This window comes from Citrus sinensis, chromosome 3 (assembly GCF_022201045.2).
Source record: "Citrus sinensis cultivar Valencia sweet orange chromosome 3, DVS_A1.0, whole genome shotgun sequence".
In the NCBI taxonomy this organism is placed as follows: domain Eukaryota; kingdom Viridiplantae; phylum Streptophyta; class Magnoliopsida; order Sapindales; family Rutaceae; genus Citrus; species Citrus sinensis.
The window spans coordinates 28178896-28196892 of NC_068558.1; the positions used below are offsets into that span (position 1 = coordinate 28178896).

The 17997-nt window shown below is 36.7% G+C and overlaps 1 protein-coding gene and 1 long non-coding RNA gene across 2 annotated transcripts; one reads left to right on the forward strand and one right to left on the reverse strand.

Annotated features, from left to right (window-relative positions):
* Nucleotides 1-1562: 1562 nt before the first annotated feature.
* LOC102607353 (uncharacterized) lies at nucleotides 1563-15294 on the reverse strand. The gene is made up of 3 exons (XM_052436390.1): nucleotides 14562-15294; nucleotides 4166-4689; nucleotides 1563-2492 (listed from the first exon to the last, which is right to left on the reverse strand). Exons 1-3 carry the CDS (start codon nucleotides 15292-15294, stop codon nucleotides 1812-1814), a joined length of 1938 nt encoding a protein of 645 aa, XP_052292350.1. The 3' UTR covers nucleotides 1563-1811.
* LOC127900926 (uncharacterized) lies at nucleotides 14729-15428 on the forward strand. The gene is made up of 2 exons (XR_008052830.1): nucleotides 14729-14871; nucleotides 15033-15428. It is a non-coding gene; the product is annotated as an uncharacterized LOC127900926 (long non-coding RNA).
* The last annotated feature ends 2569 nt before the right edge of the window (nucleotides 15429-17997 follow it).

The following is a 17997-nucleotide window of genomic DNA, read 5'->3' on the forward strand; positions in this document are numbered from 1 at the left end:
GAACTTATCCTACTGACAGTCAGTTTCGAATTTAACTTCCACTTGGTAAGGTTGTGCGTAACACCCGCCCCAAACTCCAGAGTATCATCCTTACATAAAATTTAGAACTTAAGCATTATTTATTTTCATCTTCCATTCGGTAAAATTTACATGCTCTCTCTTACTCTTCAACTTTCTCAACCATTTTCATCTTCTTTGAGTTTCATGGCTTCCACACGAGGCCTTCTCCATTTATCACCACCCCATTGACGTCGGAGTGCCGTCGACGGAAACCGTGGTGCCGCATCCTATCGGCTTTTCCTCTTTTCTCCAGGTTCAATGTTCTTCCTGAGAAGATCCTGTCCGTCCTGAGAAGCTCAAAGGCCACCTTCTAGCCTTCCCTCTGGTTCTTTCAACACTCACAGTTATTGTCCAAAACACGTTCCTCGCCCATGGTGGCCTAAAGATTGATTTCTTAGGCCTTCTTAAGCACCACAAAGACAATAGTGCTTGTTGATGCAGAAATCTAGTTGAGTCGGTTGTTGACTCAATAACCACATCCCCGCGTCAGATTAAATTTGTTTGGTGGAGAAGCGGCTTGTTAATCTTTAAGAAAATTCTCTGACCATGAGCAGATAATTCATGAGCCGATAATCTATGAGCTGCTGATCAGTGAGCACCGCGAGCAGATAATTCATGAGCAGATAATCCACGAGCTGCTGATCAGTGAGCACCATGAGCAGATGTTCTATGAGTAGATAACCAATGACCAGATGAGCCATGAGCAGATAACCCGCGAGCTTGTGAGCACAAAGAACAGTTAGGAGGCGCGGGAAGTTTTTTTGGCCAAAATCCTCCGACGCTCAAGTCAGCGATTTGGGTCTACTTGGAAAAACTCGTACCACAATTCACATGGCTTAATTATGAATACAAAAGCTTTTAAGTAAATTTATGGGAAAATAATAGAAAATAATCAATCTTGAAGAAAAAGAAATAATGAGAGAAAGAGAAGTTTCCTAGTGGTAGTGAGAGAAAAAGATCACATGGGTTCAATCGCCCGGAGAGAGAGAGAAAAAGAATCCCCCTTTCCCTCCCTTTCCAAGAGTATTTATAAGAAATTATAACAGTTTTTATCCTCTCTCCTAAAACTCTCAAGAAGACTACTAATTTTCAACCCACTAAGATTATGGTCCCTAATATTTCAGAAAAAATAAGTGGGATTTGTTTTAACTGAGTCGTGCTTCCCGGTAACCTCTTTGTCGAGATAATCTATTCGCAGTCACCAAATAATCTCTTAGTCGAGGTAATATGCTCAAGGTGACCAAATAATCTTTTAGTCGAGATGATGTGCTTGAGGTCAGCAAATCACATCCTGGTCGAGGTGATGTGCTCGAGGTCACCAAATAACATCCTGGTCGAGATGAAATGCTCAAGGTGACCAAATAATCTCCTGGTAGCCTATCAACTATTTACTCACTTTTGACTTTGAGGAGAGCATGATAATATATAATGTATGAGCAAACATCTTATCTTGGTCACCCTATTTCATTCCCCAAACAATACTTTTAATGTTTTAGCCTAACATAAAAAGGGCAAAAACAATATGAAACGAAGAAGAGATGATAATGATCAAATTAATGAAGACATAATGAAAAACGCGACACACAGTTCTTTCTGAATACTAGAAAATGTTGATAGTTCTCCAGCAGCGCACGTACAGGCGTAGAACAACAGTTCAATACAACACAAATAGAGCCGTAAAAGACATGTGGCTATCTAGTGTCGAACCGTTAACAGTGAGTAATTTTTCGCCACAAAAAGATGTGCCCAAGTCATCGAAGAACACGAAGGTAAATTCGTCTGGACTCAGACATCAACATCTTTAAGGTAGTGTAGACCAATCTTATCACCAGTCTCAGCAAAAACCCAAGTGGTAGGAAATACACATAGACAGAAAAGAAGAAGCCAACAATGACACAAGCAATAACCGCAAGTACTTTGGCACTGCAATATAGAACTGCGTATGCGCCTAAAAGGAATGCTAACACCATCGCAAACATGGCAGCAACTATAAGTACTTGGCCCAGATTCCATATCAAGAATTCGAAGCTCTTGTCTGGTAATAGTGACACAAAAAGGTGAGCAAAAACCGCACAGCTGGAGAAAACCATCGCCGCGCTATTCGATATAACAAATCCTTGGAAAGCTCTACTTCTTGTTAGAACTGCTGTCCCCTGGTCTGGGCCCTTCTCATCAATGTAACCACCGGGCATGGTAATACCTGCGGTGAATGTAACAGTGGCTATAAGTCCAGCCACGACTAGATGTCCTTCCTTTCCTTTCTTTAGAAATTCCTCTAAGGCCTTGTCTATTAATTCTTTCTTTTCTTTTCTATAATCACTCTTATTTCTCACTATGTTACCTTCATTATCCATTATTTCCCCACCTCCATCCTCTATGTGTCGGCGACCCCGAAAACCGTTTTGTCTAAGCAAGCACCATACGAAGGATAGCTGCGACAATGTGTTGAAATATTTATAACGACGGTACAACTAGTTTCCTAAATAATTTATATAATCGATATCCACAGGTTCACATTAAAAGTCACAAGCATGCAGAGGAAACGATTGGTAAAATGATCATCATACACTCAGGGGAGCAGAATTTAAAGTTTAGGGGGCCAAAAATGATAATATAACCATTTAAGGGTAAAAAGATTTGAAAAAATGGGTAACTGTCAAAATGTAAAAGTTATAGAGTGCCAATTCATAAAAAAATCAAATTTAGACAGAAAAATTATAAAAAATTTTACATAGGTAATTGAAAAAAAAAATTTTACGCTAAACACATACCTGACTGCAACCCTGCACGTAAATAGAAGAGTAATACTATATTTCTTAAATAGTATTTAAATTACTATCGTCTTAAGTGATATGACATTCATCTATTAAATGGTAAAATAAAATAATAAATAATTTTACTAATTTTACAATTTACCCTATAATGAGCGAGTGCTACCTAGTACTTGTGAAGAAAAAATATTGAGATGTTACTTAGGAAAAAAAACATTAGCCACATAAAAATTAATTCTTAAAAATATTCTTTTTAATAAAGTGAAGATTAAGGTAAAAGATAAGAAAAATATAAATTTCAATGCAGTATTTTTTTAACCTACTCGAATTCATGACATTTTTTTAATCTTGTAGCTTGAGAAAAATATATAACATCCCCTTTGGTGTGAACAATATACATAAAGCATATGCTTTTTTAGATAGAATCATGAACTCATTGTACAAACAGTTATGAATGATGATATCTCCACCCCACATTTTTGTGAATCCACACTATTTTCAAAAAATAATTATAGAAGTTGCACATTACTTTTAAAATTTTCAAATTAAGAAGAGTTTTGGAAAATTAATTAATTAAATCTAGGTTAATTCACTTTTTTGTGACTTAGATTTATTTAGTATGCTTGATTACAAATATTTTTTTGACATAAGTTTAAATTGATTATTTTACCCTTATAAAGTAAAATTATCAAGAATTTACTTTAACTTCAATATTTTTCTAATTTATACCAAACTCATTGTTTCTAATACTACTTTATTAGTGTGATTATTATTATTTAATTAAATTAATATAGTTTCTTGACAGCACAATTCTCATGTAAATTATTAGGCTGTCAAATTTATGTTATTTATATGTAAGGGTAGTGAAATAATGATTAGGTTTCATTTAAAAATATTAGATTATAAGTTGCAAAATTAAATACCTAAATTATTAGATATAATAACTCATGTTCTATGGGGCAATTTTATCTTTTTATATCAGAATAATAAATCATAATAATAAAATAGTAAAATAAAACTTATATTAAAATTTATGATTAAAGATGGTCAATGAACCTAAGAAAAAAAACTAATAGAAAGATTTAATTGATTAACTATACAAAATTTTTATTAATTTTTATTTTTTAAGAATATTGTGAACTCATTGTAATTATTTTCTAGAAGTGGGGTAGATTTATAAAAATAGTGGGGTGGAAATATCCCTATCCAACAGTTATTAACTCACCAAAAAAAAACAAAAAATACTATCACCTTTAATAATGTATTTATCGTGCCAAAAGAAATTAGCTTTTAGCACCTAATGAAATTATTTGTATATGAATCAATTGCCTTACCTGATTGGGAGAAAAATAAAACATGTCCAACAAGATCGTATCTATAGCATTATGGTTTTCATTGTCGAACGCCAGCTTATCCACTTTAGGGTGACATATGAAACACTTCATATAAGAATCAGAAGCAGCATGTTCTAGGAGAGGTGTTTTTCCTTGGTGATTTTTCTCGTTTACAAGGTTTCCAAGAGAGTGATTGTTTAAGAGAAATTGGACCGCCTTTCTACTTTCGCCATGCACGGCAAAGTGAAAAACATTCCACCCTTCGTTATCAGTAATTTCACAGCAACTTGGACAACTCTGTATAAGCTCTAGCATTGAATATACTTTGCCTCTACCAGCTGCAAGATGAAGAGCTATATTTCCTTCATTATTAACTTTGTCGGCTGCAGATTTATCAGCATTAAGTAATTCCTTCAAAACCTTATAGCATCCCAGGTGTGCAGCCAAGTGAAGTGGGAGCCATCCTCGCTGATCAGGTTTGCTGGTCAGAGTTTTTTTGAAGTCCAGTAACATTTTTGTCATTTCTATGGAAAATAACAACAAAACACAAATTGTCAAAGAAGGAATTATTAGAAACGCTCTCAAATTGTGTAAGTCCTACGACTGTCATTTTATAAAAATGTGAATTTTGCATACAATATTACATTGATGACTAAATTTGTCAAGTTGTAGTCCATAGAAAGTCTAGCCCATAACTATTCCACGATGCGTAGTCTACTTAGTGAGTTTGCTTCTTGCACTGAAAGCGAAAGGCGCATGGTTGAAGTCCAAGAGAATACATTCTAATTAGAGGGTTGAGTGAGAGTGTGCTTGGTATCTAAAAGTGTAAAACAAATATTTATTGAATGTATTGACGGAAACTTGTCACGACATAAAATGGTCTTTAAAACAGAGGCACTCAAATACATACGGATTTATATAATAACAACCATGCATGTTATAAATGCTGGAACACAGGAAGGTAGTGGGCTAGAATGAGTGAGGTGGAAACACTTGTAGTTAAGATTATTTGACTAAAGAGAGAGCATTTATTTTAATTTGGGTCCTTTTTGTTATGCTTTCCACTTCACTACTATAATTGCCGACATGGCCATGTATTTATAGGCTGTGCCAACCGACGAACACACTAGGATCACTCATTTTGCTAACCTATTTTTCGACCACACGATTTACTTGACTTTAATTTATACCACACATTTTTTTTTTCGGTGTATTAAACTATTTGGTATTTAAACACCACATTGGGCCCCGACTAATCCAGATTCGAGCCGGGTAGGACCACTAGGGTGGCAAAGTTCTCCCAACAAGTATTTAACGCAGCTGCATTCCCAAATCTTAAACTGAGGACATTGGTTAAGATAGAACAACCTCATGCCAATTGATATACGCGTTTGTTGGTTATACCACACATTTTTAAACAGCCACCAACATGTATAGCTTGGCTTATATTTTTAACCATATTCTACAGTTGCCCACTTGATTTTTACAATTCAAGTGAACTAACTTTAGATTTTAACTTAAAAATTTCTGGAAACTAATTCTTCTTATATTACCAATTAACTTTCAACAATAAAATATATATATATATATGTGTGTGTGTGTGTGTGTGTGTGTGTAATATAAAATTAATTGTAGGTTTTGTTGTTAGGATAAGCCGCATTATATCTCTAAATAAATATTTCGATTACTCATTTTTTTATAATAAAATTTCTCCACATGACGAGGTTTATTAAAGAGTGGGGCTATTGGCACCCCTCTAAATACCTCGTAACACTCCATTTATTTATTAACCCTGTAACACCCTAGGCGAATCCCACATCGGCAAAGCACGGGAGAGATGCTGGGTTTATAAGGGGTGATCCACACCTTAATTGGCAAGACGCGTTTTGGGGTGTATGGGCGCCCCAAGAACAAATCCGTGCAGGCCTTGTTAAGGCCCAAAACGGACAATATCTTGTCAGGTCTGGGTTGGGTCATGACATTTGTGGTATCAGAGCAAAGGTTAGGATTCTGTAGACACATGAGGTTAAAAATTCATAAGGTAAGATTATGATTTTAATGCAAGTGAGGCAATAAATATTTTAGTGCCTAAACTATGATTTAGTATAGTGAAAAGCTGATTTTAGATATGTCGGAAAACCATACTTTTATTATATGTTTGCTTGAATGATTGCAATGTTGCATTATTTGTGTTTTTTAATGAAATGCTTGTTAAAGCTTTTTGATAAATATGTTTATGTATATGTCTATGACTTTGCCTAGTATTTTGAAAGAAATGCTTCAATGGAAACTTTTCTTCACACATATATGCTTAATGGCCCCATAGGAAAATGGCTCCTAGATTTGCTTCTGTTAATGCTGGCCAAACTCAACCACAAGAGGGTGATGAAGTAGCTACTAGGGCAATCGATCCCCGAAATATAACTAGGGGAACTGGTGCCAGGGTTGCTAATCGAAGAACCAATATGGGGGATGTTGCTGGGTCGAGCCATCCACAACGAGTAATTGATGAGGGAGACCCCACTATTCGTGAGATGACTCAGAATGCTAACCCAACGATGCAGATGCTAGCCAGTATTCTAGAGACACAGACTAGACTATTGGAGGGGATTGCTCATAGTGGAGGCTTGTCTCATAACTTGGAAATGTGGGACAGAGTAGTTCTGCAAGTAATAGAGGGAATGTGACATTGGAACAGTTTAAAAAATTGGGGCCACCTACTTTTCATGGGACAACTAATCCTATGGTTGCTGAGGCGTGGCTTAAGCAGATCCAGAAGATATTGGATGCTATTGGTTGTAGCGATGAGCTTAGGGTGGTCTTTGCTACATTTTCTCTTCAGGGTGAGGCAGATCACTGGTGGGAAGCCACAGCTCGAATGTTGAGGAGGAGTCTTGGTACGAGGCCGATTTCATGGAAGGCATTTGTTGATGCTTTCTATGAGAAATATTTTCCACGGAATGTAGCTAATCAGATGGAGAGAGAATTTTTAGACTTGGTTCAAGGAAATAAGTCTGTGGCTGAGTATGAGAACAAGTTCAATGCCTTATCTCGTTTTATTCCGACATTGGTCGATACTGAGGAGAAGAAGTGTCGACGTTTTCTAGAGGGACTATGACCATCTATTAGAGACACTATTGAACCTTTGAGGTTAACAGAATATGCCGATATGGTGGATAGAGCTTTGGAGAGAGAGAGACGGCAGAATGAGTCTCATAAGAGATGTGAGCGACAGAATCAGAGGACCTTACCTGGAGGATCTCATGGGAAAGGCCCCAATAGTAGAAGTGCTCAAACTTAGAAGAATAATGGTGGTGGCTCTAAAAATGAACAAGAAAATGTTAATGGTCTTTCTTTCTAGAAGAACTTTCCACCATGTAAGACTTGTGGGAGGACACATCGAGGAGAGTGCCTTCAAGGTACAGGCGTCTGTTTTGGCTGTGGACAAACTGGTCATATGGTTAGAGATTGTCCTAAGAAGAGGAGCCAAACTCACAATGACCAAGCTAGTGATAGCCAGAGGAAAAGGCCTAGAGTTCAGGGTCGTGTTTTCGCGATGACGAAGCAAGATGCTGACGCATCTAATGACGTGGTGACAGGTACTATATCCATGTTTTCTAGAGATGTTAGAGTATTGTTTGATTCTGGTGCTACTCACTCTTTCATATCTATGACATTTGCTTGTTATGCAAGTAAAAACACTGAGCCACTAGGATATTACTTATCTATTGCAACTCCCATGGGTGATAGTATGATGATGAATCAAGTGTATAAGTCTTGCTTGATTAGTTTGGGTAATAGAGACTTTCTTGTTGATTTGTTACCGATAGAGATGCATGATTTTGATGTTATTTTGGGGATGAATTGGTTGAGCACTTATCATGCTAGTATTGAATGTTTCTCTAAGGAGATTGTGTTTAAAATTCCTGGGAAGAAGGAATTTCGATTTCAAGGTAGACGAAGTAGTATTGGAGGATTGATATCTGCACTTAAGGCTAGAAAGATGTTGGCGAAAGGATGTGAGGCATTTCTAGCTTGTGTAATGGCTGATAGGAATGGTGAGGTTTCTCTTGGAGACATTAGTGTTGTTAGGGAGTTTCTTGATGTGTTTCCAGAGGATTTGCCTGGTTTGCCTCTGGATCGAGAAATTGAATTCTCCATTGACTTATTGCCAGGCACTGTACCTATTTCAAAAGCACCTTATCGTATGGCGCCTATTGAGTTAAAAGAATTGAAAGTTCAATTATAAGAACTTCTTGATAAGGGCTTTATCCGCCTCAGTGTGTCTCCTTGGGGAGCACCTGTGTTGTTTGTGAAGAAGAGAGACGGTTCTATGCGGTTATGCATTGACTAACGACAGTTGAACTCGGTTACCATAAAAAATAGATATCCTCTACCCCGCATAGATGATCTTTTTGATCAGTTGCAAGGTGCAGTTGTATTCTCAAAGATTGATTTACGGTCCGGTTATCATCAACTTAAGGTGAAAGGTGAAGATGTACTAAGACAGCCTTTAGAACTCGATATGGGCACTATGAGTTCCTTGTAATGCCCTTCGGGTTAACTAATGCTCCTGCAGCTTTTATGAACTTGATGAACAGGGTCTTCCAGCCTTTCCTTGACCGTTTCGTCATTGTCTTCATTGATGATATTCTGGTATACTCTAAGACTATTGAGGAGCATGAGGAGCATTTGAGGACGGTCCTTCAAACACTTCGTGAGAAGAAGCTCTATGCGAAGTTTAAGAAGTGTGAGTTTTGGCTTGACCAAGTAGTCTTTTTGGGGCATGTTGTTACTAAAGATGGCATTTCTGTTGATCCAGCCAAGATTGAGGCTGTGGTGAATTGGTCAAGACCAACTAATGTTACTGAGATCAGGAGCTTTTTAGGTTTAGCTGGTTATTACAGAAGATTTGTGGATGGGTTCTCTAGACTCGCAGCCCCATTAACAAGTTTGACCAGAAAGAATGTGAAGTTTGATTGGAGTGATGAATGTGAGAAAAGCTTTCAGGAGTTGAAGAAAAGGTTGGTTTCTGCTCCTGTCTTGACAGTCCCTTCTAGTGGTAGTGGTTTTGTTATTTACAATGATGCCTCTAGGAAGGGGCTGGGATGTGTATTGATGCAGCATGGCAAGGTGATTGCTTATGCATCTCGACAATTGAAGAATTATGAACAGAACTACCCAACCCACGATTTAGAGTTAGCAGCTGTAGTATTTGCCTTAAAAATCTGGAGACACTATTTGTATGGTGAGACTTGTGAAATCTATACAGATCATAAGAGTTTGAAATACCTGTTCACCTAGAAAGAATTGAATTTAAGGCAGAGAAGATGGTTAGAACTGGTAAAAGACTATGATTGCTCAATTCACTACCATCCTGGCAAGGCAAATGTAGTGGCTGATGCTCTGAGTAGGAAGTCATTCGGTTATTTGGCACATATAATAACTACTCAAGACTACATATTGGAGGGTCTAAAGAAGATGGAAATTGAAATTGTTATACACGGGCAAGCAAATATTTTGTCTTACTTGAGTGTTCAGCCTACTTTGATTGATAGGATTAAGGCTGCTCAGAGCGAAGATCCACAACTCAGAGATATTGTTGATGCAGTAAAGGCTAGACATTCAGAATTTAGATTGGACGATGATGGTACTTTATGGTTCGGTCAGCGACTTTGTGTACCAAATGTGGTTGAGCTGAAGAAAGAGATAATGCGTTAAGGGTACGATTCTACATTTAGTGCTCATCCTGGAAGCATTAAAATGTATCGAGACCTGAAACAAAATTTCTGGTGGAGGAATATGAAGGGTGATATTGTTGATCATGTTTCGAAGTGTTTGGTGTGTCAGCAAGTGAAGATTGAACACCAGAGGCCTACGGGCTCTCTTCAGTCGCTTCCAATTCCAGAATGGAAGTGGGAGCACATTACCATGGACTTTGTGAGTGGGTTACCTCGTTCGAGGAAGAGTTGTGACTCAATTTGGGTAATTGTGGATCGTTTGACTAAGTCGGCGCACTTCTTACCAATGAAGGCTAGTGATAAGCTTTGAAAGTTGGGCAAGCTTTTTATTGATGAGATAGTGAGGTTACATGGAGTACCAGTGTCCATTGTCTCAGATAGGGATCCACGCTTTACCTCTAATTTCTGGGCTGGACTACAGAGGGAGTTTGGAACAAAGTTGAGATTGAGCACTGCTTTTCATCCTCAGACGGATGGACAGTCAGAAAGGACTATCCAAACTCTCGAGGACATGTTGCGAGCTTGTGTGTTAGATTTGGGAGGTAATTGGGAAGAACATCTACCACTAATAGAGTTTGCCTACAATAACAGTTTCCATTCTAGTATTGGCATGGCACCTTTTGAAGCTCTATATGGGAGGAAGTGTAGGTCGCCGATATATTGGGATGAGGTTGGTGAAAGGAAACTCTTGGGACCGGAATTAGTACAGATTACAACTGAGAAGATCAAGCTGATACGAGAGCGTCTTCGTACGGCTCAGAGTAGGCAGAAGAACTATGCAGACCGACGTAGACGTGATTTGGAGTTCCAAGTTGGGGACTATGTGTTCCTAAAAGTCTCACCTTGGAAGGGAGTTTTTCGTTTTTGGGAAGAGGGGCAAGCTCAACCCTAGGTTTATTGGTCCTTTTGAGGTTCTGGAGAGAATCGGCCCAGTGGCATATCGAGTGGCGTTACCACCAAGCCTTTCGAGGCTTCATAATGTATTTCATGTGTTAGTATTGAGGAAGTACATGGCTGATCCTTCTCATGTATTGGATTACCAACCTATCCAAATTGCCAATGATATGTCATATGAGGAGCAACCAATGGAGATAATAGATAGGAAAGAACAAGTTCTGAGGAGAAGGGTTATTTCTTTCGTAAAGGTTCGTTGGGCGAATCATACTACAGAGGAAGCCACTTGGGAGCGAGAGGATGAAATAAAGGAGAAATATCCTCAGCTATTTGAGTATTAGGGTAAGGCTCTAATTTCGAGGACGAAATTTTTTTAAGGGAGGGAGAAGTTGTAACGCCCAATTTTTATTTATTTATTTTTCCTCTTTTGCCCTTATTAAATTGAGTAGGATAGTTATTATTGAGTGTTTGTGTGTGAGTAAAATTTATCGGATAATTTTAAATAAGTTACGTAAGTTATTATTATTATTTTTAAATATTTATTAATTACCAAGTATTTAAGAGAAAACCATCTTTTTAAGAAGCCGTCTTTTATTTTTTTACATCGTTACAAACCCTAGAAAGAAAAGAAGGAAATATAAGTCTTTGGAGAAGGAAAGGAAAGTTTTATCACTTCCTTTGTTAGTGTTTGCCTTAAGGTATTTAGTATTTCTTCGACTTATATGATTTATTTTTATGGAATTGTTTGCCTTTAATTACTTGTAGTATGATTTGGGTATTATATGTGTGTTTGTAATGTTGTGATGATATGAACAGTCTCTATTCCTTGCTTGAAATCATTTTCTTTAGTTAGAATCACGTGAATATCTTACATATCATGTAACTAGACATCCTAGGCTTTCCATTGATAGGTTTTGTGTTGAAATCGTCTGAGTATGCAAATTGTTATGGGTTTTCGAAGTTGGGTTACTGCTGCTGGAAAATTCCGATTTTCAGCAGCGGTTCTCAACTCTGGAAATTTTTGTATAAGGTTACACATCCTTTAAAATTATGGCGATTTTTGTACCAACAGATCTATGTCTCCTATGCTTGCATGGTTAATTTCGTAGTTTTATTCTTTATGGCTGAATTACTAAAAATCGTAACATATGGCTGCTGCAAATCTGGAAACTGTTTTCCAGAATTTCAGAAGCTGAAACGTGTAACAGTTGGGCTAGTTTATGAATATTACAGGCCATGTTAGGATTTTATAATGCAATTTCAATCTTTCCTCTGTCTTTAAAAACTGGATTCGCGATTTTTGGGCATGTAAAATAAAAGATACGAATTTTTGAAATTCTGTTTTCAAATCTGGAATTTTCTGGACGGGTTAGATGTTCTCGGAAATAAAACGTTTTCAAATAGTTTCAGGAGTCCAAAAATTATGAATTTTAATTATATGCTTTTTGAATGTGTCTTCTGTAATTAGAAAAAAGAAGCATATTATTTCGAGTTCCAAAGAATATTTTATGAATTTTCTAAGTGGAAAATGTCTGTTTTGGTCAGTGCTGGACAGTTTTTGTTACTTTGGTGAAAGGTCAATATTCTGACTCGATTTTGACTTGTGCTGATTTTTTGTGAAATATTGTATGCAATGCTATGCATGTTCACAGTGCCTCTGTAAATTTTCATGGTTTTCCGACGTGTGTATAGGTTATTAAAAATCAGCATGTGCAGGATACTCATAAGTATAGGATATGTTTAGAATATGTATAAGTATTAAGGTAGTATTAGTGTGTATGATTTAAGGATGATTGGGATTATGTTTAAGGTTAGAGTTGATATTGATAAGAATATTTTTTTATGATGATTTTAGGACGTGGGTGAGCTCGTTGGTTGTTCTTGAGGTATTGAATTGATTGCTACGGATCGAGGTAAGTAGATACATGCATGATGTGCTTTAAAATAAATGCAATTTACGTTACAAAAATTATGTTTAAATGGAAATTTTTACAAAACTGATTTCTAAAATATTTAAATGAATTTTGTAAAATAAAAACACTTGTAAATGAATTTATATAAAATTATTTTAAAATGAATTTTCTTAAGAAATTAGTTTTCTTAAACAAAATGTTTTCTTAAAGAATTTTCTAAAAGAATTAAATGATCAAAGAAAGGTTCTTAAATGTTTTAGAAGACTTTAACTGTTATTTATGAAAGAATGTATGGTGGATTCAAAAATGTTTTGGCTCATAGTCCGTAGTGATGTATATGATGTTAATGTTATGATGTTATGAAATGTTATGGCCAGCTTGCTGGTATGATGATGATCTTGTGCACAAGGATGTTACGAACAATGTGGAGTATAGTACCCTGAATGAGGAACAATGCGGGCTATAACACCCTAAATGATGAATGATGAATTATGATGACTACGAGGCATGAGCTACCAATGTTTACGCTTTAATGTTTTTATATGGATCCACCCCTTATGCTAAATGAAGATGATGTTATAAAATGTTTAACGATTCTTGACAAAGGTTTTCAAATATTGTGCATGGATTTGCTTACCGAATTGACGGCTCACCCCTCGTCTCTAATATTTTGCAGATTGATTAGAATTGTGGCTTGGGTGCTTAGATGGAGAATTTTTGCTTAGTGGATCTTTGGAGTTGCTTTAAAGATTAAATTTGGCTAGACTTTTTATTTTGGATTAGAGACTTTACTTTGGAGAGTTTATTTCATATGTTTTATGTAAGGATTCAGTTGGAGTATGAATAGTAGTTGTTTATCTTGAGATTTATTAATAATAATAAATGATGTGAGGTTTCATTTCAATTTTACCCTTGTGTTTTCATGGGTAATTTTTTGGGGTGTTACAAACCCCATTAAAATATTTAAAAATATTATAAAATTCTTTTAACACCTCCTTAAATGAAAAAAAATACCATTAATTAAAACTTATTAGTGTAAACTCATTCTTTAATTTTTATTTACTTTTATTATGAAACTCCATTTCAACAAAAGGATTTCTTAAATTTAAAAAAAAAAACAACGGTTTCTTCTCTCCGTTGCAGTAGTAATAAATTATTTTCTTTATATATTTTATTTTGGGCATAAGAACTTGAGTAATAAACAAGTTTCAAAGAGCTGTTCTTCATTATAGTCTGAAATTTCAGAGGTTTCAATCTTAATTTGCTGCTTGTCTTCACCTTCCTTAGCAACTTTTACTGTCTAAACTCTTAAGCAACATGAAAATTAATTTTAGATGAAGGGAAATCTTGAAACGTGAGATGTTGTAATACCCGTTTTTGCACAAAATGAATTAGTTGCATTTGGAAATTACTTTTCAATGGCATTCATTAGAGCTAATTTATTTTGATGAGATGGACATAGACCATGGCTGGGATTGGATTTAGAGGAGTGTATGGTGGGATAGGGTCATTAATGAAGTTGGCTATGCCCAGCTACTTGGGAATTTGTTTAGAGTGGTGGTGGTATGAGATTGTGACACTCATGGCTGGGTATTTGTAAAATCCTACACTCGGCCGCCACTAGAATTTAAAACTGTTATACGAAAATATGCTGTATAAAGAATTTTTAAGGGAAAAATTATTTAATTTTTTAGTGAGGTTTAATTAAAAATTGTCCTATTATGTAATTTTAATAAAAGTTAAAATCGTAAAATAATTAAAGGGGTTTTAAAAGGTATTTGGAGGGGTGCCAATAGTCCCACTCTTATTAAAAAAAATTAATAATAATAATAATAATTGTAGGTTTACCTTCATCTTCGCAAAATACAGCTGCGTGTAAAGCCGTTCTTCCCATTGGTCCATGGTCAGCTGGGGATTTGCAAGTCGATAAAATGTCTTTCATGACATCTTTGTATCCTCTCTCCGCAGCCAAGTACAAGGGAGTCTCGCCGGCTTTATTGGCATCATACGGTACCCTGGGATCCTCTTTGGTCCACAGCTTCACCACGTCAACTTGATTATGCCGGACAGCCTCGTGCAAGGCTGTGTCTTTGGATTCATTCGTCACCGCCAGCAGCATCATCCTCGCAGCTTCAACACATTTCTCTGGGTCGTTTTGGTAAGGCCTTTTGCATTCATCAATTAGATCCTTCGCTATATCAGCATGCCCGTGCCTGGCGGCGATGTGCAGCAGAGTTTCCCCTTTGGTATTGGCTTTCCACAGCAGATCAGGACACATGTCTAGAATCTTTCTCACAAAATTTCCTTCGTTCTCTGCAGATTTCCTGTTAAGACCGATCTTCCAGAAGCTGTTAAGCTTTGTTGGAGGTCGGGCTGTGATGTGAATATGGAGGATTGTGTTCTCCTTGGGTGTCAATATTTGATCAAGGGTCGTTGCGTGTGCCCTGAATTGATCGATATGACCTTCTACTGCAGCCTTGTAAAGAGAATCCATCAACTCGAAATTCTTTTCTCGGATCCTGATTCCTGCCCGGAGTGTCTGATCAGCATCCTGATTCCTGCCTCCTCGATGTTGTTGCATGTTTCCGAAAGTTCAATATTTGCTGGTGTTGTAGTCCCCGTAGTTCAGTTCTTATACGCTTGAAAATGCCACTTAACCTATTGGGTTTATTGTAGTGTTTAAGATTGACTGTTGAATTGAATATCTCAACGAAACTAATATCTCAAGTCTTAAATATTACTGCACCTTCAATGTTAAGATAGTCAAATTGATTAGTCACATGCTGGTTTAAATAGTTAGTTAAACGGAATCTGTTATACATGCTGACGTGGCTGCTTATGTGGCAAATTAGTTTAGTTACTAGCTCAGCTAATTTGCATGTAAACAGAATGTAGAATATTCCAGATCGTAGTATATAAACATGTGTAACTAAACAAATGATTGGATCAATAAAATACAAGTTCTTTCCTCTCTGCTTCTCTAACTTTCCTTTTCATTTTCTTAGTAAACAAACAAACTCATCATTCTTAATTTGGTATCAGAGCCCGATCTAATGGCTGCTTTTAACTCAAATCAAAATACAACATCCTCATTTACATTTACCTCGCCAGTTAAACTTGATAGAACAAATTACACAATTTGGAAGTCTCAAGTTCTCACTTCAGTTCGTGCTAATGGCCTTGAAGATTTTCTCGACAACTCCAAACCTTGTCCAGAACAATTCTCATCTGATGGAGTTATAAATTCTGATTCTGATGCAGCTGAGATCAATGCTGCGGAAGGAGTTCGAGAGAATCCAGCCTTTGTTATATGGAAATGAAAAGATCAGATGCTGCTGAGCTGGCTGATGTCTGCTATCAGTCTAGAGATTCTCAATTTGGTGGTAAATTCTAAAACCTCACTTGGAACTCTGAATTAGTCTTTAACAACAGTTTGGATATGAAACTTTTGCTAAAAAGGTGCATCTGAAAATTATGCTTAACACTCTTAGAAAATGAGCTATGTCCATGACTGAATTTTTTGGAAAACTAAAGACAGTTACTGATGAACTTGCTGTGGCTGGTAGTCCTGTTAGTTCACTAGATTTTCTTACTCATTTGATCAGTGGATTAGGCCAGCCTTATTATCCAGTGGTAGTATACATTGAGGCAAATCTTGCTAAGATGTCTGTAAATGAAGCCTATTCTATGCTCCTGACTCATGAGGCTAGATTAGAGGCTAATCAATTGAACTCTAGTAAAGAAGCTAAAATGAATTTTGCAGCTAATGTTGCTCAAACTGGACAGAATACTAAATCTGGACAGTATAATGCTAATTGGAACAAAAATCAAAATGGTAATGGTAATGGAGGCAGAGGAGGTTTTGGTAGAGGTTTTTCACAGGGCCAAGTAAGAGGAAATTGGAATGGTAATTGGAATAATGGCTGGAATGGAGCATCACCTGGTAACTATCAAGGCAGAGGTGGTTTTGGTTCTGGAAATGGAAATTTTGCAAAACCTGGTGGTTTTCTTAATAGTAATGGGAGAGGTAGTTCTGATCTTAACTCTGCTGGAGTAATCTATCAAATCTGTTTCAAACCTAAGCACACTGCAGCTGAGTGTAGAAATAGGTTCAATAGAGAGTTCATACCTTTCAACTCATCATCAGGATATAACTCATATCAGTATCCAGTACCAAGACCTGCATATGCTAACTCAGCACCTAGAGCTGCTTTTGTGGCTGCCTCTGAAGGTGATTTTGCTGATCAAGGGTGGTACATAGACAGTGGTGCAACTCATCACCTCACCAACAATCTACAGAATCTGAGTCTTGCAAAGGAATACTCAGGTAATCACTTGTTGCATGTTGGCAATGGTCAAGGGCTGCATATATCACATGTTGCTTACACTGATCTTCATACATCATTAGACTCAATCTTACACTTAAAAGATATTTTGTTTGTTTCTCATCTTACCAAAAATCTTATAAGCATCTCAAAGCTACTTGAAGACAACAACTTAACCATTGAATTTGTTGCCAATATGTGTTTTATTAAGGACCAGAAGAAGGGAGTGCATCTTGCTCAAGGGATTGCTAGAGGAGGGCTATATCAGTTACTGTCAAAAAAGGATTTCATTTTCAGTTCTCACAGTCCTTCTCAAATTCCTAGTTCCATGCTTTCTGTTTTGAATAATTCAGCTTGTAATCTCTTAGATGAAACTACAAATAAAACCTGTACAAACAATATTTTGTTTGCAAATTTGTTGCATCAAAGGTTTGGTCATCCAAGCAAACATGTGTTGAAATGTATTCTATCTTCTCTTTCCCTTCCTTGTCCAACATCAATGCCTGATTTTTGTGATGCTTGTCAATATGGTAAAGTCCATCAGTTCCCTTTTTACTCAACAGGAATAAAAACAAAAGCTCCTTTAGAGCTAGTCCACACTGATCTCTGGGGTCCAGCACCCATGCTTTCACTACAGGGTTATAGATACTACATAAGCTTTGTAGATGATTATAGTAGGTATTGCTGGATTTTTCCTTTAACCCTCAAATCAGAAGCCTTAGCTACTTTCAAACACTTCAAAACCCTTGTTAAGAAACAATTTGATCATCCTTTAAAGTCACTACAATCTGATTGAGGAGGTGAATACAGAAATTTTGTACATTTTCTTCAAAAAGAAAGCATAGAGTTTAGACATAGTTGTCCTCATACACATCACCAAAATGGTGTGGTAGAGAGGAAGCGTCGCCATATTATAGAAACAGGGTTGACTTTACTTGCTCAGGCAAAAAAGCCCTTAT

Bases quoted from the DNA above. Each gene is read 5' to 3' on its own strand.
- LOC102607353 (XM_052436390.1), bottom strand. From the start codon at position 15,294: ATGCAACAACATCGAGGAGGCAGGAATCAGGATGCTGATCAGACACTC. The intron at 4,690-14,561 runs GTAAACCTACAA...TATTTTCCATAG, and splicing joins TGTATTTTGCGAAGATGAAG to AAATGACAAAAATGTTACTG. The intron at 2,493-4,165 runs GTAAGGCAATTG...ACATTGTCGCAG, and splicing joins TTTATTTTTCTCCCAATCAG to CTATCCTTCGTATGGTGCTT.